Below are 20295 nucleotides of genomic sequence, written 5' to 3' on the forward strand. Positions count from 1 at the left end.
TGTGTGCACATCCTTCCTATGGTGTTATTGCATGGCCTTACACTCTGTTTGCAGCTTGGGTGTTATTGTGTGTGTCTGGGAGTTGTGTGCACATCCTTCCTCTGGTGTTGTTGCATGGCCTTACACTCTGTTTGCAGCATGAATGCTGTTACTGTGTGTGTCTGGGAGTTGTGTGCACATCCTTCTTTTAGTGTTATTGCATGGCCTTACACTCTGTTTGCAGCTTGGGTGTTATTGTGTGTGTCTGGGAGTTGTGTGCACATCCTTCCTCTGGTGTTGGTGCATGGTCTTACACTCTGTTTGCAGCATGAATGTTGTCACTGTGTGTGTCTGGGAGTTGTGTGCACATCCTTCCTCTGGTGTTGTTGCATGGCCTTACACTCTGTTTGCAGCATGAATGTTGTTACTGTGTGTGTCTGGGAGTGGTGTGCACATCCTTCATGTGGTGTTATTGCATGGTCTTACACTCTGTTTGCAGCATGAATGTTGTTACTGTGTGTGTCTGGGAGTTGTGTGCACATCCTTCCTCTGGTGTTGTTGCATGGCCTTACACTCTGTTTGCAGCATGAATGCTGTTACTGTGTGTGTCTGGGAGTTGTGTGCACATCCTTCTTTTAGTGTTATTGCATGGCCTTACACTCTGTTTGCAGCTTGGGTGTTATTGTATGTGTCTGGGAGTTGTGTGCACATCCTTCCTCTGGTGTTGGTGCATGGTCTTACACTCTGTTTGCAGCATGAATGTTGTCACTGTGTGTGTCTGGGAGTTGTGTGCACATCCTTCCTCTGGTGTTGTTGCATGGCCTTACACTCTGTTTGCAGCATGAATGTTGTTACTGTGTGTGTCTGGGAGTGGTGTGCACATCCTTCATGTGGTGTTATTGCATGGTCTTACACTCTGTTTGCAGCATGAATGTTGTTACTGTGTGTGTCTGGGAGTTGTGTGCACATCCTTCCTCTGGTGTTGCTGCATGGCCTTACACTCTGTTTGCCGCATGAATGTTGTTACTGTGTGTGTCTGGGAGTGAGTGGTGTGCAAATCTTTCATTTGGTGGTATTGCATGGCCTTACACTCTGTTTGCAGCATGAATGTTGTTACTGTGTGTGTCTGGGAGTTGTGTGCACATCCTTCCTTTGGTGTTATTGCATGGCCTTACACTCTGTTTGCAGCTTGGGTGTTATTGTGTGTGTCTGGGAGTTGAGTGCACAGCCTTCCTTTGGTGTTATTGCATGGTCCTACACTCTGTTTGCCGCACAGATGTTGTTACTGTGTGTCTGGGAGTTGTGTGCACATCCTTCCTTTGGTGTCATTGCATGATCTTACACTCTGTTTGCCGCACGGATGTTGTTACTGTGTGTGTCTGGGAGTTGTGTGCACAACCTTCCTTTGGTGTTATTGCATGGTCTTACACTCTGTTTGCACCTTGGGTGTTATTGGGTGTGTCTGGGAGTTGTGTGCACATCCTTCCTTTGGTGTTGTTGCATGGCCTTACACTCTGTTTGCAGCTTGGGTGTTATTGTGTGTGTCTGGGGGTTGTGTGCACATCCTTCCTCTGGTGTTGTTGCATGGCCTTACACTCTGTTTGCCGCATGAATGTTGTTACTGTGTGTGTCTGGGAGTGGTGTGTCCATCCTTCCTCTGGTGTTGTTGCATGGACTTACACTCTGTTTGCCGCATGAATGTTGTTACTGTGTATGTCTGGGAGTGGTGTGTACATCCTTACTTTGGTGTTATTGCATGGCCCTACACTCTGTTTGCAGCTTGTGTGTTATTGTGTGTGTCTGGGAGTTGTGTGCACATCCTTCCTCTGGTGTTGTTGCATGGCCTTACACTCTGTTTGCCGCATGAATGTTGTTACTGTGTGTGTCTGGAAGTGGTGTGTACATCTTTCCATTGGTGTTATTGCATGGCCTTACACTCTGTTTGCAGCTTGGGTGTTATTGTGTGTGTCTGGGAGTTGTGTGCACATCCTTCCTTTGGTGTTGTTGCATGGTCTTACACTCTGTTTGCAGCATGAATGTTGTTACTGTGTGTGTCTGGGAGTGGTGTGTACATCCTTCCTTTGGTGTTATTGCATGGCCTTACACTCTGGTTGCAGCTTGGGTGTTATTGTGTGTGTCTGGGAGTTGTGTGCACATCCTTCCTCTGGTGTTGTTGCATGGTCTTACACTCTGTTTGCAGCATGAATGTTGTTACTGTGTGTGTCTGGGAGTTGTGTGCACATCCTTCCTCTGGTGTTGTTGCATGGTCTTACACTCTGTTTGCAGCATGAATGTTGTTATTGTGTGTGTCTGGGAGTTGTGTGCACATCCTTCCTTTGGTGTTATTGCATGGTCTTACACTCTGTTTGCAGCTTGGGTGTTATTGTGTGTGTCTGGCCGTTGTGTGCACATCCTTCCTATGGTGTTATTGCATGGCCTTACACTCTGTTTGCAGCTTGGGTGTTATTGTGTGTGTCTGGGAGTTGTGTGCACATCCTTCCTCTGGTGTTGTTGCATGGTCTTACACTCTGTTTGAAGCATGAATGTTGTTACTGTGTGTGTCTGGGAGTTGTCTGCACATCCTTCCTCTGGTGTTGTTGCATGGCCATACACTCTGTTTGCAGCATGAATGTTGTTACTGTGTGTGTCTGGGAGTTGTGTGCACATCCTTCCTTTGGTGTTATTGCATGGCCTTACACTCTGTTTGCAGCTTGGGTGTTATTGTGTGTGTCTGGGCGTTGTGTGCACATCCTTCCTTTGGTGTTATTGCATGGCCTTACACTCTGTTTGCAGCTTTGGTGTTATTGTGTGTGTCTGGTCGTTGTGTGCACATCCTTCCTACGGTGTTATTGCATGGCCTTACACTCTGTTTGCAGCTTGGGTGTTATTGTGTGTGTCTGGGAGTTGTGTGCACATCCTTCCTCTGGTGTTGTTGCATGGTCTTACACTCTGTTTGCAGCATGAATGTTGTTACTGTGTGTGTCTGGGAGTTGTGTGCACATCCTTCCTTTGGTGTTATTGCATGGTCTTACACTCTGTTTGCAGCATGAATGTTGTTACTGTGTGTGTCTGGGGGTTGTGTGCACCTCCTTCATTTGGTGTTATTGCATGGCCTTACACTCTGTTTGCAGCTTGGGTGTTATTGTGTGTGTCTGGGAGTTGAGTGCACAGCCTTCCTCTGGTGTTATTGCATGGTCCTACACTCTGTTTGCAGCTTGGGTGTTATTGTGTGTGTCTGGGAGTTGTGTGCACATCCTTCCTCTGGTGTTGGTGCATGGTCTTACACTCTGTTTGCAGCATGAATGTTGTTACTGTGTGTGTCTGGGAGTGGTGTGTACATCCTTCCTTTGGTGTTATTGCATGGCCTTACACTCTGGTTGCAGCTTGGGTGTTATTGTGTGTGTCTGGGAGTTGTGTGCACATCCTTCCTTTGGTGTTATTGCATGGCCTTACACTCTGTTTGCAGCTTGGGTGTTATTGTGTGTGTCTGGGAGTTGTGTGCACATCCTTCCTCTGGTGTTGTTGCATGGTCTTACACTCTGGTTGCAGCTTGGGTGTTATTGTGTGTGTCTGGGAGTTGTCTGCACATCCTTCCTCTGGTGTTGTTGCATGGCCTTACACTCTGTTTGCAGCATGAATGTTGTTACTGTGTGTGTCTGGGAGTTGTGTGCACATCCTTCCTTTGGTGTTATTGCATGGTCTTACACTCTGTTTGCAGCATGAATGTTGTTTCTGTGTGTGTCTAGGAGTTGTGTGCACATCCTTCCTCTGGTGTTGTTGCATGGCCTTACACTCTGTTTGCAGCTTGGGTGTTATTGTGTGTGTCTGGGAGTTGAGTGCACATCCTTCCTTTGGTGTTATTGCATGGTCTTACACTCTGTTTGCCGCACGGATGTTGTTACTGTGTGTGTCTGGGAGTGGTGTGCACATCCTTCCTTTTGTGTTATTGCATGGCCTTACACTCTGTTTGCAGCATGGATGTTGTTACTGTGTGTGTCTGGGAGTTGTGTGCACATCCTTCCTCTGGTGTTGTTGCATGGTCTTACACTCTGTTTGCAGCATGAATGTTGTTACTGTGTGTGTCTGGGAGTTGTCTGCACATCCTTCCTCTGGTGTTGTTGCATGGCCTTACACTCTGTTTGCAGCATGAATGTTGTTACTGTGTGTGTCTGGGAGTTGTGTGCACATCCTTCCTCTGGTGTTGTTGCATGGTCTTACACTCTGTTTGCAGCATGAATGTTGTTTCTGTGTGTGTCTAGGAGTTGTGTGCACATCCTTCCTCTGGTGTTGTTGCATGGCCTTACACTCTGTTTGCAGCTTGGGTGTTATTGTGTGTGTCTGGGAGTTGTGTGCACATCCTTCCTTTGGTGTTATTGCATGGCCTTACACTCTGTTTGCAGCTTGGGTGTTATTGTGTGTGTCTGGGAATTGTGTGCACATCCTTCCTTTGGTGTTATTGCATGGCTTTACACTCTGTTTGCAGCTTGGGTGTTATTGTGTGTGTCTGGGAGTTGTGTGCACATCCTTCCTTTGGTGTTATTGCATGGCCTTACACTCTGTTTGCAGCTTGGGTGTTATTGTGTGTGTCTGGTCGTTGTGTGCACATCCTTCCTACGGTGTTATTGCATGGCCTTACACTCTGTTTGCAGCATGGGTGTTATTGTGTGTGTCTGGGAGTTGTGTGCACATCCTTCCTCTGGTGTTGTTGCATGGTCTTACACTCTGTTTGCAGCATGAATGTTGTTACTGTGTGTGTCTGGGAGTTGTGTGCACATCCTTCCTCTGGTGTTGTTGAATGGCCTTACACTCTGTTTGCCACATGGATGTTGTTACTGTGTGTGTCGGGGAGTGGTGTGTCCATCCTTCCTCTGGTGTTGTTGCATGGTCTTACACTCTGTTTGCAGCATGAATGTTGTTACTGTGTGTGTCTGGGAGTTGTGTGCACATCCTTCCTACGGTGTTATTGCATGGCCTTACACTCTGTTTGCAGCTTTGGTGTTATTGTGTGTGTCTGGGAGTTGTGTGCACATCCTTCCTCTGGTGTTGTTGCATGGTCTTACACTCTGTTTGCAGCATGAATGTTGTTACTGTGTGTGTCTGGGAGTTGTGTGCACATCCTTCCTTTGGTGTTATTGCATGGTCTTACACTCTGTTTGCCACACGGATGTTGTTACTGTGTGTGTCTGGGAGTTGTGTGCACAACCTTCCTTTGGTGTTATTGCATGGTCTTACACTCTGTTTGCAGCATGAATGTTGTTACTGTGTGTGTCTGGGAGTTGTGTGAACCTCCTTCATTTGGTGTTATTGCATGGCCTTACACTCTGTTTGCAGCTTGGGTGTTATTGTGTGTGTCTGGGAGTTGAGTGCACAGCCTTCCTTTGGTGTTATTGCATGGTCCTACACTCTGTTTGCAGCTTGGGTGTTATTGTGTGTGTCTGGGAGTTGTGTGCACATCCTTCCTCTGGTGTTGTTGCATGGTCTTACACTCTGTTTGCAGCATGAATGTTGTTACTGTGTGTGTCTGGGAGTGATGTGTACATCCTTCCTTTGGTGTTATTGCATGGCCTTACACTCTGGTTGCAGCTTGGGTGTTATTGTGTGGATCTGGGAGTTGTGTGCACATCCTTCCTCTGGTGTTGTTGCATGGCCTTACACTCTGTTTGCAGCTTGGGTGTTATTGTGTGTGTCTGGGAATTGTGTGCACATCCTTCCTTTGGTGTTATTGCATGGCTTTACACTCTGTTTGCAGCTTGGGTGTTATTGTGTGTGTCTGGGAGTTGTGTGCACATCCTTCCTTTGGTGTTATTGCATGGCCTTACACTCTGTTTGCAGCTTGGGTGTTATTGTGTGTGTCTGGTCGTTGTGTGCACATCCTTCCTCTGGTGTTGTTGCATGGTCTTACACTCTGTTTGCAGCATGAATGTTGTTACTGTGTGTGTCTGGGAGTTGTGTGCACATCCTTCCTACGGTGTTATTGCATGGCCTTACACTCTGTTTGCAGCTTTGGTGTTATTGTGTGTGTCTGGGAGTTGTGTGCACATCCTTCCTCTGGTGTTGTTGCATGGTCTTACACTCTGTTTGCAGCATGAAGGTTGTTACTGTGTGTGTCTGGGAGTGGTGTGTACATCCTTCCTTTGGTGTTATTGCATGGCCTTACACTCTGGTTGCAGCTTGGGTGTTATTGTGTGTGTCTGGGAGTTGTGTGCACATCCTTCCTCTGGTGTTGTTGCATGGTCTTACACTCTGTTTGCAGCATGAATGTTGTTACTGTGTGTGTCTGGGAGTTGTGTGCACATCCTTCCTCTGGTGTTGTTGCATGGCCTTACACTCTGTTTGCAGCATGAATGTTGTTACTGTGTGTGTCTGGGAGTTGTGTGCACATCCTTCCTTTGGTGTTATTGCATGGTCTTACACTCTGTTTGCCGCATGAATGTTGTTACTGTGTGTGTCTGGGAGTGGTGTGTACATCCTTCCTTTGGTGTTATTGCATGGCCTTACACTCTATTTGCAGCTTGGGTGTTATTGTGTGTGTCTGGTCGTTGTGTGCACATCCTTCCTATGGTGTTATTGCATGGCCTTACACTCTGTTTGCAGCTTGGGTGTTATTGTGTATGTCTGGGAGTTGTCTGCACATCCTTCCTCTGGTGTTGTTGCATGGCCTTACACTCTGTTTGCAGCATGAATGTTGTTACTGTGTGTGTCTGGGAGTTGTGTGCACATCCTTCCTTTGGTGTTATTGCATGATCTTACACTCTGTTTGCAGCATGAATGTTGTTTCTGTGTGTGTCTAGGAGTTGTGTGCACATCCTTCCTCTGGTGTTGTTGCATGGCCTTACACTCTGTTTGCAGCTTGGGTGTTATTGTGTGTGTCTGGGAGTTGAGTGCACATCCTTCCTTTGGTGTTATTGCATGGTCTTACACTCTGTTTGCCGCACGGATGTTGTTACTGTGTATGTCTGGGAGTGGTGTGCACATCCTTCCTTTTGTGTTATTGCATGGCCTTACACTCTGTTTGCAGCATGGATGTTGTTGTGTGTGTCTGGGAGTGGTGTGTACATCCTTCCTTTGGTGTTATTGCATGGCCTTACACTCTGTTTGCAGCTTGGGTGTTATTGTGTGTGTCTGGGAATTGTGTGCACATCCTTCCTTTGGTGTTATTGCATGGCCTTACACTCTGTTTGCAGCTTGGGTGTTATTGTGTGTGTCTGGTCGTTTTGTGCACATCCTTCCTACGGTGTTATTGCATGGCCTTACACTCTGTTTGCAGCATGGGTGTTATTGTGTGTGTCTAGGAGTTGTGTGCACATCCTTCCTACGGTGTTATTGCATGGCCTTACACTCTGTTTGCAGCATGGGTGTTATTGTGTGTGTCTGGGAGTTGTGTGCACATCCTTCCTCTGGTGTTGTTGCATGGTCTTACACTCTGTTTGCAGCATGAATGTTGTTACTGTGTGTGTCTGGGAGTTTTGTGCACATCCTTCCTCTGGTGTTGTTGCATGGTCTTACACTCTGTTTGCAGCATGAATGTTGTTACTGTGTGTGTCTGGGAGTTGTCTGCACATCCTTCCTCTGGTTTTGTTGCATGGCCTTACACTCTGTTTGCAGCATGAATGTTGTTACTGTGTGTGTCTGGGAGTTGTGTGCACATCCTTCCTTTGGTGTTATTGCATGGTCTTACACTCTGTTTGCAGCATGAATGTTGTTTCTGTGTGTGTCTAGGAGTTGTGTGCACATCCTTCCTCTGGTGTTGTTGCATGGCCTTACACTCTGTTTGCAGCTTGGGTGTTATTGTGTGTGTCTGGGAGTTGAGTGCACATCCTTCCTTTGGTGTTATTGCATGGTCTTACACTCTGTTTGCCGCACGGATGTTGTTACTGTGTGTGTCTGGGAGAGGTGTGCACATCCTTCCTTTTGTGTTATTGCATGGCCTTACACTCTGTTTGCAGCATGGATGTTGTTGTGTGTGTCTGGGAGTGGTGTGTACATCCTTCCTTTGGTGTTATTGCATGGCCTTACACTCTGTTTGCAGCTTGGGTGTTATTGTGTGTGTCTGGGAATTGTGTGCACATCCTTCCTTTGGTGTTATTGCATGGCTTTACACTCTGTTTGCAGCTTGGGTGTTATTGTGTGTGTCTGGGAGTTGTGTGCACATCCTTCCTTTGGTGTTATTGCATGGCCTTACACTCTGTTTGCAGCTTGGGTGTTATTGTGTGTGTCTGGTCGTTGTGTGCACATCCTTCCTCTGGTGTTGTTGCATGGTCTTACACTCTGTTTGCAGCATGAATGTTGTTACTGTGTGTGTCTGGGAGTTGTCTGCACATCCTTCCTCTGGTTTTGTTGCATGGCCTTACACTCTGTTTGCAGCATGAATGTTGTTACTGTGTGTGTCTGGGAGTTGTGTGCACATCCTTCCTTTGGTGTTATTGCATGGTCTTACACTCTGTTTGCAGCATGAATGTTGTTTCTGTGTGTGTCTGGGAGTTGTGTGCACATCCTTCCTACGGTGTTATTGCATGGCCTTACACTCTGTTTGCAGCTTTGGTGTTATTGTGTGTGTCTGGGAGTTGTGTGCACATCCTTCCTCTGGTGTTGTTGCATGGTCTTACACTCTGTTTGCAGCATGAATGTTGTTACTGTGTGTGTCTGGGAGTTGTGTGCACATCCTTCCTTTGGTGTTATTGCATGGTCTTACACTCTGTTTGCCACACGGATGTTGTTACTGTGTGTGTCTGGGAGTTGTGTGCAACACCTTCCTTTGGTGTTATTGCATGGTCTTACACTCTGTTTGCAGCATGAATGTTGTTACTGTGTGTGTCTGGGAGTTGTGTGCACCTCCTTCATTTGATGTTATTGCATGGCCTTACACTCTGTTTGCAGCTTGGGTGTTATTGTGTGTGTCTGGGAGTTGAGTTCACAGCCTTCCTTTGGTGTTATTGCATGGTCCTACACTCTGTTTGCAGCTTGGGTGTTATTGTGTGTGTGTGGGAGTTGTGTGCACATCCTTCCTCTGGTGTTGTTGCATGGTCTTACACTCTATTTGCAGCATGAATGTTGTTACTGTGTGTGTCTGGGAGTTGTGTGCACATCCTTCCTCTGGTGTTGTTGCATGGTCTTACACTCTGTTTGCAGCATGAATGTTGTTACTGTGTGTGTCTGGGAGTTGTGTGCACATCCTTCCTTTGGTGTTATTGCATGGCCTTACACTCTGTTTGCAGCTTGGGTGTTATTGTGTGTGTCTGGGAGTTGTGTGCACATCCTTCCTCTGGTGTTGTTGCATGGTCTTACACTCTGTTTGCAGCATGAATGTTGTTACTGTGTGTGTGTGGGAGTGGTGTGTACATCCTTCCTTTGGTGTTATTGCATGGCCTTACACTCTGGTTGCAGCTTGGGTGTTATTGTGTGTGTCTGGGAGTTGTGTGCACATCCTTCCTCTGGTGTTGTTGCATGGTCTTACACTCTCTTTGCAGCATGAATGTTGTTACTGTGTGTGTCTGGGAGTTGTGTGCACATCCTTCCTCTGGTGTTGTTGCATGGTCTTACACTCTGTTTGCAGCATGAATGTTGTTACTGTGTGTGTCTGGGAGTTGTGTGCACATCCTTCCTTTGGTGTTATTGCATGGTCTTACACTCTGTTTGCCGCATGAATGTTGTTACTGTGTGTGTCTGGGAGTGGTGTGTCCATCCTTCCTCTGGTGTTGTTGCATGGCCTTACACTCTGTTTGCCGCATGAATGTTGTTACTGTGTGTGTCTGGGAGTGGTGTGTACATCCTTCCTTTGGTGTTATTGCATGGCCTTACACTCTATTTGCAGCTTGGGTGTTATTGTGTGTGTCTGGTCGTTGTGTGCACATCCTTCCTATGGTGTTATTGCATGGCCTTACACTCTGTTTGCAGCTTGGGTGTTATTGTGTGTGTCTGGGAGTTGTGTGCACATCCTTCCTCTGGTGTTGTTGCATGGTCTTACACTCTGTTTGCAGCATGAATGTTGTTACTGTGTGTGTCTGGGAGTTGTGTGAACATCCTTCCTTTGGTGTTATTGCATGGTCTTACACTCTGTTTGCAGCTTGGGTGTTATTGTGTGTGTCTGGGAGTTGTGTGCACATCCTTCCTTTGGTGTTATTGCATGGCCTTACACTCTGTTTGCAGCTTGGGTGTTATTGTGTGTGTCTGGGAGTTGTGTGCACATCCTTCCTTTGGTGTTATTGCATGGCCTTACACTCTGTTTGCAGCTTGGGTGTTATTGTGTGTGTCTGGGAGTTGTGTGCACATCCTTCCTTTGGTGTTATTGCATGGCCTTACACGCTGTTTGCAGCATGGATGTTGTTGTGTGTGTCTGGGAGTGGTGTGCACATCCTTCCTTTGGTGTTATTGCATGGCCTTACACGCTGTTTGCAGCTTGGGTGTTATTGTGTGTGTCTGGGAGTTGTGTGCACATCCTTCCTCTGGTGTTGTTGCATGGTCTTACACTCTGTTTGCAGCATGAATGTTGTTACTGTGTGTGTCTGGGAGTTGTGTGCACATCCTTCCTCTGGTGTTGTTGCATGGTCTTACACTCTGTTTGCAGCATGAATGTTGTTACTGTGTGTGTCTGGGAGTTGTGTGCACATCCTTCCTTTGGTGTTATTGCATGGCCTTACACTCTGTTTGTAGCTTCGGTGTTATTGTGTGTGTCTGGGAGTTGTGTGCACATCCTTCCTCTGGTGTTGTTGCATGGTCTTACACTCTGTTTGCAGCATGAATGTTGTTACTGTGTGTGTCTGGGAGTGGTGTGTACATCCTTCCTTTGGATATTATTGCATGGCCTTACACTCTGGTTGCAGCGTGGGTGTTATTGTGTGTGTCTGGGAGTTGTGTGCACATCCTTCCTCTGGTGTTGTTGCATGGTCTTACACTCTGTTTGCAGCATGAATGTTGTTACTGTGTGTGTCTGGGAGTTGTGTGCACATCCTTCCTCTGGTGTTGTTGCATGGTCTTACACTCTGTTTGCAGCATGAATGTTGTTACTGTGTGTGTCTGGGAGTTGTGTGCACATCCTTCCTTTGGTGTTATTGCATGGTCTTACACTCTGTTTGCCGCATGAATGTTGTTACTGTGTGTGTCTGGGAGTGGTGTGTCCATCCTTCCTCTGGTGTTGTTGCATGGCCTTACACTCTGTTTGCCGCATGAATGTTGTTACTGTGTGTGTCTGGGAGTGGTGTGTACATCCTTCCTTTGGTGTTATTGCATGGCCTTACACTCTATTTGCAGCTTGGGTGTTATTGTGTGTGTCTGGTCGTTGTGTGCACATCCTTCCTATGGTGTTATTGCATGGCCTTACACTCTGTTTGCAGCTTGGGTGTTATTGTGTGTGTCTGGGAGTTGTGTGCACATCCTTCCTCTGGTGTTGTTGCATGGTCTTACACTCTGTTTGCAGCATGAATGTTGTTAATGTGTGTGTCTGGGAGTTGTCTGCACATCCTTCCTCTGGTGTTGTTGCATGGCCTTACACTCTGTTTGCAGCATGAATGTTGTTACTGTGTGTGTCTGGGAGTTGTGTGCGCATCCTTCCTTTGATGTTATTGCATGGTCTTACACTCTGTTTGCAGCATGAATGTTGTTTCTGTGTGTGTCTAGGAGTTGTGTGCACATCCTTCCTCTGGTGTTGTTGCATGGCCTTACACTCTGTTTGCAGCTTGGGTGTTATTGTGTGTGTCTGGGAGTTGAGTGCACATCCTTCCTTTGGTGTTATTGCATGGTCTTACACTCTGTTTGCCGCACGGATGTTGTTACTGTGTATGTCTGGGAGTGGTGTGCACATCCTTCCTTTTGTGTTATTGCATGGCCTTACACTCTGTTTGCAGCATGGATGTTGTTGTGTGTGTCTGGGAGTGGTGTGTACATCCTTCCTTTGGTGTTATTGCATGGCCTTACACTCTGTTTGCAGCTTGGGTGTTATTGTGTGTGTCTGGGAGTTGTGTGCACATCCTTTCTTTGGTGTTATTGCATGGCCTTACACTCTGTTTGCAGCTTGGGTGTTATTGTGTGTGTCTGGTCGTTGTGTGCACATCCTTCCTACGGTGTTATTGCATGGCCTTACACTCTGTTTGCAGCATGGGTGTTATTGTGTGTGTCTGGGAGTTGTGTGCACATCCTTCCTCTGGTGTTGTTGCATGGTCTTACACTCTGTTTGCAGCATGAATGTTGCTACTGTGTGTGTCTGGGAGTTGTGTGCACATCCTTCCTCTGGTGTTGTTGAATGGCCTTACACTCTGTTTGCCACATGGATGTTGTTACTGTGTGTGTCTGGGAGTGGTGTGTACATCCTTCCTACGGTGTTATTGCATGGCCTTACACTCTGTTTGCAGCTTGGGTGTTATTGTGTGTGTCTGGGAGTTGTGTGCACATCCTTCCTCTGGTGTTGTAGCATGGTCTTACACTCTGTTTGCAGCATGAATGTTGTTACTGTGTGTGTCTGGGAGTTGTGTGCACATCCTTCCTCTGGTGTTGTTGCATGGTCTTACACTCTGTTTGCAGCATGAATGTTGTTACTGTGTGTGTCTGGGAGTTGTCTGCACATCCTTTCTCTGGTGTTGTTGCATGGCCTTACACTCTGTTTGCAGCATGGGTGTTATTGTGTGTGTCTGGGAGTTGTGTGCACATCCTTCCTCTGGTGTTGTTGCATGGTCTTACACTCTGTTTGCAGCATGAATGTTGTTACTGTGTGTGTCTGGGAGTTGTGTGCACATCCTTCCTCTGGTGTTGTTGAATGGCCTTACACTCTGTTTGCCACACGGATGTTGTTACTGTGTGTGTCTGGGAGTTGTGTGCACATCCTTCCTTTGGTGTTATTGCATGGTCTTACACTCTGTTTGCAGCATGAATGTTGTTTCTGTGTGTGTCTAGGAGTTGTGTGCACATCCTTCCTCTGGTGTTGTTGCATGGCCTTACACTCTGTTTGCAGCTTGGGTGTTATTGTGTGTGTCTGGGAGTTGTGTGCACATCCTTCCTCTGGTGTTGTTGCATGGTCTTACACTCTGTTTGCAGCATGAATGTTGTTACTGTGTGTGTCTGGGAGTTGTGTGCACATCCTTCCTTTGGTGTTATTGCATGGTCTTACACTCTGTTTGCCACACGGATGTTGTTACTGTGTGTGTCTGGGAGTTGTGTGCACAACCTTCCTTTGGTGTTATTGCATGGTCTTACACTCTGTTTGCAGCATGAATGTTGTTACTGTGTGTGTCTGGGAGTTGTGTGCACCTCCTTCATTTGGTGTTATTGCATGGCCTTACACTCTGTTTGCAGCTTGGGTGTTATTGTGTGTGTCTGGGAGTTGAGTGCACAGCCTTCCTTTGGTGTTATTGCATGGTCCTACACTCTGTTTGCAGCTTGGGTGTTATTGTGTGTGTCTGGGAGTTGTGTGCACATCCTTCCTCTGGTGTTGTTGCATGGTCTTACACTCTGTTTGCAGCATGAATGTTGTTACTGTGTGTGTCTGGGAGTGGTGTGTACATCCTTCCTTTGGTGTTATTGCATGGCCTTACACTCTGGTTGCAGCTTGGGTGTTATTGTGTGTGTCTGGGAGTTGTGTGCACATCCTTCCTCTGGTGTTGTTGCATGGTCTTACACTCTGTTTGCAGCTTGGGTGTTATTGTGTGTGTCTGGGAGTTGTGTGCACATCCTTCCTCTGGTGTTGTTGCATGGTCTTACACTCTGTTTGCCGCATGAATGTTGTTACTGTGTGTGTCTGGGAGTGGTGTGTCCATCCTTCCTCTGGTGTTGTTGCATGGCCTTACACTCTGTTTGCCGCATGAATGTTGTTACTGTGTGTGTCTGGGAGTGGTGTGTACATCCTTCCTTTGGTGTTATTGCATGGCCTTACACTCTATTTGCAGCTTGGGTGTTATTGTGTGTGTCTGGTCGTTGTGTGCACATCCTTCCTATGGTGTTATTGCATGGCCTTACACTCTGTTTGCAGCTTGGGTGTTATTGTGTGTGTCTGGGAGTTGTGTGCACATCCTTCCTCTGGTGTTGTTGCATGGTCTTACACTCTGTTTGCCGCATGAATGTTGTTACTGTGTGTGTCTGGGAGTGGTGTGTACATCCTTCCTTTGGTGTTATTGCATGGCCTTACACTCTATTTGCAGCTTGGGTGTTATTGTGTGTGTCTGGTCGTTGTGTGCACATCCTTCCTATGGTGTTATTGCATGGCCTTACACTCTGTTTGCAGCTTGGGTGTTATTGTGTGTGTCTGGGAGTTGTGTGCACATCCTTCCTCTGGTGTTGTTGCATGGTCTTACACTCTGTTTGCAGCATGAATGTTGTTACTGTGTGTGTCTGGGAGTTGTCTGCACATCCTTCCTCTGGTGTTGTTGCATGGCCTTACACTCTGTTTGCCGCATGAATGTTGTTACTGTGTGTGTCTGGGAGTGGTGTGTCCATCCTTCCTCTGGTGTTGTTGCATGGCCTTACACTCTGTTTGCCGCATGAATGTTGTTACTGTGTGTGTCTGGGAGTGGTGTGTACATCCTTCCTTTGGTGTTATTGCATGGCCTTACACTCTATTTGCAGCTTGGGTGTTATTGTGTGTGTCTGGTCGTTGTGTGCACATCCTTCCTATGGTGTTATTGCATGGCCTTACACTCTGTTTGCAGCTTGGGTGTTATTGTGTGTGTCTGGGAGTTGTGTGCACATCCTTCCTCTGGTGTTGTTGCATGGTCTTACACTCTGTTTGCAGCATGAATGTTGTTACTGTGTGTGTCTGGGAGTTGTCTGCACATCCTTCCTCTGGTGTTGTTGCATGGCCTTACACTCTGTTTGCAGCATGAATGTTGTTACTGTGTGTGTCTGGGAGTTGTGTGCACATCCTTCCTTTGGTGTTATTGCATGGTCTTACACTCTGTTTGCAGCATGAATGTTGTTTCTGTGTGTGTCTAGGAGTTGTGTGCACATCCTTCCTCTGGTGTTGTTGCATGGCCTTACACTCTGTTTACAGCTTGGGTGTTATTGTGTGTGTCTGGGAGTTGAGTGCACATCCTTCCTTTGGTGTTATTGCATGGTCTTACACTCTGTTTGCCGCACAGATGTTGTTACTGTGTGTGTCTGGGAGTGGTGTGCACATCCTTCCTTTTGTGTTATTGCATGGCCTTACACTCTGTTTGCAGCATGGATGTTGTTGTGTGTGTCTGGGAGTGGTGTGTACATCCTTCCTTTGGTGTTATTGCATGGCCTTACACTCTGTTTGCAGCTTGGGTGTTATTGTGTGTGTCTGGGAATTGTGTGCACATCCTTCCTTTGGTGTTATTGCATGGCTTTACACTCTGTTTGCAGCTTGGGTGTTATTGTGTGTGTCTGGGAGTTGTGTGCACATCCTTCCTTTGGTGTTATTGCATGGCCTTACACTCTGTTTGCAGCTTGGGTGTTATTGTGTGTGTCTGGTCGTTGTGTGCACATCCTTCCTACGGTGTTATTGCATGGCCTTACACTCTGTTTGCAGCATGGATGTTATTGTGTGTGTCTGGGAGTTGTGTGCACATCCTTCCTCTGGTGTTGTTGCATGGTCTTACACTCTGTTTGCAGCATGAATGTTGTTACTGTGTGTGTCTGGGAGTTGTGTGCACATCCTTCCTCTGGTGTTGTTGAATGGCCTTACACTCTGTTTGCCACATGGATGTTGTTACTGTGTGTGTCTGGGAGTGGTGTGTACATCCTTCCTCTGGTGTTGTTGCATGGCCTTACACTCTGTTTGCAGCTTGGGTGTTATTGTGTGTGTCTGGGAGTTGTGTGCACATCCTTCCTCTGGTGTTGTTGCATGGTCTTACACTCTGTTTGCAGCATGAATGTTGTTACTGTGTGTGTCTGGGAGTTGTGTGCACATCCTTCCTTTGGTGTTATTGCATGGCCTTTCACGCTGTTTGCAGCATGGATGTTGTTGTGTGTGTCTGGGAGTGGTGTGCACATCCTTCCTTTGGTGTTATTGCATGGCCTTACACTCTGTTTGCAGCTTGGGTGTTATTGTGTGTGTCTGGGAGTTGTGTGCACATCCTTCCTTTGGTGTTATTGCATGGCCTTACACTCTGTTTGCAGCTTGGGTGTTATTGTGTGTGTCTGGGAGTTGTGTGCACATCCTTCCTTTGGTGTTATTGCATGGCCTTACACGCTGTTTGCAGCATGGATGTTGTTGTGTGTGTCTGGGAGTGGTGTGCACATCCTTTCTTTGTGTTATTGCATGGCCTTACACGCTGTTTGCAGCTTGGGTGTTATTGTGTGTGTCTGGGAGTTGCCCCAGTAACACTCCCATGAGGCAACATTCTGCAAAGCTGCGCAAAGCACTTTTTGAGCTGAAGAAAGAGCAACTTTTCAGCGCATAACTCCCTTTGCTGCTCTGCATCACCTTGGGTGGCGAACGTCTTATGCCAGAGTGTGACACACTGGGGGTCTGAAGGAATGCTCGAGAGTAACATGCTGGGGGTCTGAAGGCTTGCCCGAGTGTGACATTCTAGGTGTTTGAAGACATACTTGAGAGTAAGACGCTGGGTGTCTGAAAGGTATGCCCGAGAGTAACATGCTAGGTGTCTGAAGACATGGCTGAGCAGGGCAGGTCCAAGAGGCTCCTGTACAATAGGTTATCTGTGTGTCCTGGTATTTAAAGGAGTGCATTGAATGATGCCGTAGTAGCCCTCAAACTCAAGCAGATATCATTAAGGAAAGTAGAATTCTTTTTTTTTTGTGGCAGAAGAAGTTTATTAGCATCCAGATCCTTCAGTGCCAACTACCGGGAAGTAGAATTCTTCAATGCAAAAACTCTGCCAGACATCACCTTACAACGGGCCATTCTGGAACAGCTGCTGTTGACGATACTGGACGACACATTTAATATTTATATTTTTTCATTTTAGAAGAAACCACTTTATTGAGAAAAGTGGAAATCATGAAGCGGGACAAAAAAAGTAAAACATAAATACATAAAATACAAGCACCTCATGATGTGCAGATATAACGCAGAAAGTGTGCCCCTTCCACCAGAACCGGTGCAAAGCCTATAGCGCTTGGCTGTCAATCTCCGGGGTTTTGGGCACCGTCTTCCTTTTTCTCGGGCTTTAATTTTTGAACCACACACAAAACTGCACAATTAAGCGAACAAAAAGCAGAGGCTATTTCATAAAAGTACTCCTGTGCGCTATTTCATTTAAAATATAATACAAGCAAGAGATTACTAACAGGCCATACTGCGTAGTGCAGACAACAAAGCATTGTGCGCTCAGTTACTTTCAATTGCCCCTTAATGGTTCGTGTTCAGTTTTCCTAATGTTGGTCTGCGCTTTATCATTACAGCTAAAGTTACTTTAAAATGCCCCATAATGGTTCGTATTCTGTTTTTCTCAAGTTGGTCTGCGCTGACACCTCAATCTGTGCCGCTTGGGGACAGGAAACTGGATTCTTACTCCTACAACCTTTTCGACGCTGATGACGGAACCGCTCCGTCATCGGCCGCGGTGGCGCTGTGCTGAGGACGGAGTGGTTCCGTCATGGCCCGCCCGATGCGCCTGCGTAGCGCTGATTTCGCGCCTGCGCGGCACGTTCTATTGAACGGGCGGGGCCATGACGGAACCGCTCCGTCATCAGCACAGCTCACCCGAGGCTGGTGACGGAGCGGTTCCGTCACCAGCGTGTGAGCGCCGCGCGGCCCCCCGCCCCCTTAGCGCTGCAGCGGAATAGCCGCCGCAGCAAAGTTGTTAATAGTGGAACGTCCCAGTTGGTGGTTTCCACAATCTTGTCGCCCTGGTACCACCCGAATACAAAAACCAAACAAAGGAAGGATAAACAGCAACACAGCCTCCCTGCAGAAGCTTTTCGGATTGTTTACAAAATCTTATTGCCAACCTTCATAGTTAAGGTTACATTCATGCCCATTCGGTCTTTGGCCTCTCTAGTAAAGCTGCAACTTTATCACTAAATCACCACTTCACGTACAACACTTTTCAATGCACTTTACAGCAAGCTTTTTACTACCAGTGACGGGCATTGAAAAACTGCTATATATGCACACATCTAAATTAGGTGGGTGGTTATTTACAATGCCAATAGCTCAAACTCTCCCAAATGTGAGACCTATTGCATTGCAAATGCTTGTTTTATCAGCAAGTAATGTGATTTTGGCCAGTTTCATGGCTTTACCCTGCAGGTGAGGCCGAGGAGCAGTTGTTGAATCCCAAGACACTCAGGTCATTTGAGGGACAGAAGAGAAGGCAGACAGATGGGCACTTCTGTCCTCAAGTGTCAATCTCTGTGATCCATATGTTTCTGAAGATGGTAATCATCAGTCACAGCCCAGAGGCACTCAGCAGCTCCCTCCACTGATGGTCTGTAATGGCTGGGCGTCACAAATTATATAGAATTACAAATAACCAGTCCACTGGGAGAGCAAGTAAGAAAAAGTCCTTGTTATGATCAAAATAGAAGCTGTTATCTTGTAGGCCCTGTCATGGGATTAGGAAGGTAGGTATTAATGTTTTGAATAACATTTTGTTAATTACAGGCATATGAGAAACTAGAAATAATATAAAAGGCCTGGGGCTATGAAAAGACACATTTGGAAACAAACCAACAGATGTGGCTTGAAATAGGGAGATGCAAACATCAGCTGAAAGACAAGTACTAACACGAGTAGGTCTCCGCAGGAGACTCCCCGTCTATCGTCTCAACGAAACATCTTACCTGTTGGACTCTGAGATAAGGCTTCCCATTATGAAGTCTAGTGGACGCGACAAGTCCACCCGCTTCTTCTGTGTACGTGTGATGATGATACATCTACTGCAGTGTACGTGGAGCCAGACTGCAGCGAATCGATGTGACCAGTGGGGTCACTGGGAAAAGGAGCAGTACGCGAAAGAAGGAGACGTCATGATCGGTGGAGTCTTCACCGTCAACCAGTATTTTGAGTCTCAGCCACAGAACTTCATGGAGCCTCCAAACAGAGCAAAGGAGGTCTGTCTGATGTAAGTTTTTACTGAGGTTCAGCCATGTTACAAATCCACCACCAGTCGCAGTAGTCTTGGCTTATCATGGGGGGATAGACTAAAACACAGCATGCGTGCGGGTGCAGAGTATCGAAGACAGAATATCAAAGAGTCACGATATCATGACCAGAGTACCTAGAGACAAAATATCAAAATGTAAGTTTGCATAGATATTCTATGCATAACTCCACCTACACATACCTGGGTGAGATATATATATATATAATATATGTATTTACTACGCATGTGATATATCGGGTGCCATTGCAATGCAGTCATTACAATGACTGCATTGTTACATCATGAACCATTACATCCCAAGTCACTACAACGACTTGTTCTAGGGGGCGCTCTGGACTTAGGGATAGTATAATTTACTATTCCTACTCCAGTTAGTGCAACAGCAGGGAAGGTGTTAGATTGTAAATCCAACACCTTCTGCCCCCTATTGCAAGTTGTCGTATCGACTTGCAATGTAACAACGCAGTCGTTTTTACGACCACATTGTAATGGCATGCGATGTATCGCATGCGATGTAAATACTGTTTCTCATATATATATATATATATATATATATATTAAGGTTCACAGTTTGTCCCAAGTTAAGCGCACTCCTCACCAGGAAAAATAAAGCCAAACATTTCAAAGCGGCAAGTTCCTTTCATCATATTACTCAGCCCAACGCGTTTCGGAAAACAATTCCTTGGTCACGGGCCAGCAGCAATAGTTACACATCACATGAAACTGCCAGCACTGCTTAAATCTCTTTAATAAGGCTCAGGTGAGTATGGCATCAACAAGCAGTGCATGCTGGTATTCGCAGTTCTATGCATCCATATAACTTTTCAATGCCGCTGTATTTTGTAAATTCATAGTCATTACCCCTGATAAGGTTGAAACAGAACACTGCTCCCTTTGAATGCAAAATACCGGCTCCTGGTGTACCGCATGGCCTCGACAATACGAAGCCGCAGACCCGCCTTGAGTGACAGGCAGCGGTGCGCTTTCCGGCTGGACGGCCGTATACATTAAGGTTCACAGTTTGTCCCAAGTTAAGCGCACTCCTCACCAGGAAAAATAAAGCCAAACATTTCAAAGCGGCAAGTTCCTTTCATCATATTACTCAGCCCAACGCGTTTCGGAAAACAATTCCTTGGTCACGGGCCAGCAGCAATAGTTACACATCACATGAAACTGCCAGCACTGCTTAAATCTCTTTAATAAGGCTCAGGTGAGTATGGCATCAACAAGCAGTGCATGCTGGTATTCGCAGTTCTATGCATCCATATAACTTTTCAATGCCGCTGTATTTTGTAAATTC

The 20295-nt window shown here is 46.5% G+C and overlaps 1 protein-coding gene across 1 annotated transcript in view; it reads left to right on the forward strand.

Moving 5' to 3' along the window:
• The window catches only part of LOC144762974 (vomeronasal type-2 receptor 26-like), a 200244-nt gene that overhangs the window by 79708 nt on the left and 100241 nt on the right, over positions 1-20295 (forward strand). Inside the window, exons 2-3 of the mRNA XM_078648289.1 lie at positions 18140-18267; positions 18775-18953. Coding sequence (XP_078504415.1) covers positions 18140-18267; positions 18775-18953 — 307 coding nt within the window. The remainder of the gene's footprint in view (positions 1-18139; positions 18268-18774; positions 18954-20295) is intronic.

The sequence above is a fragment of the Lissotriton helveticus genome, chromosome 6, assembly GCF_964261635.1.
Source record: "Lissotriton helveticus chromosome 6, aLisHel1.1, whole genome shotgun sequence".
In the NCBI taxonomy this organism is placed as follows: domain Eukaryota; kingdom Metazoa; phylum Chordata; class Amphibia; order Caudata; family Salamandridae; genus Lissotriton; species Lissotriton helveticus.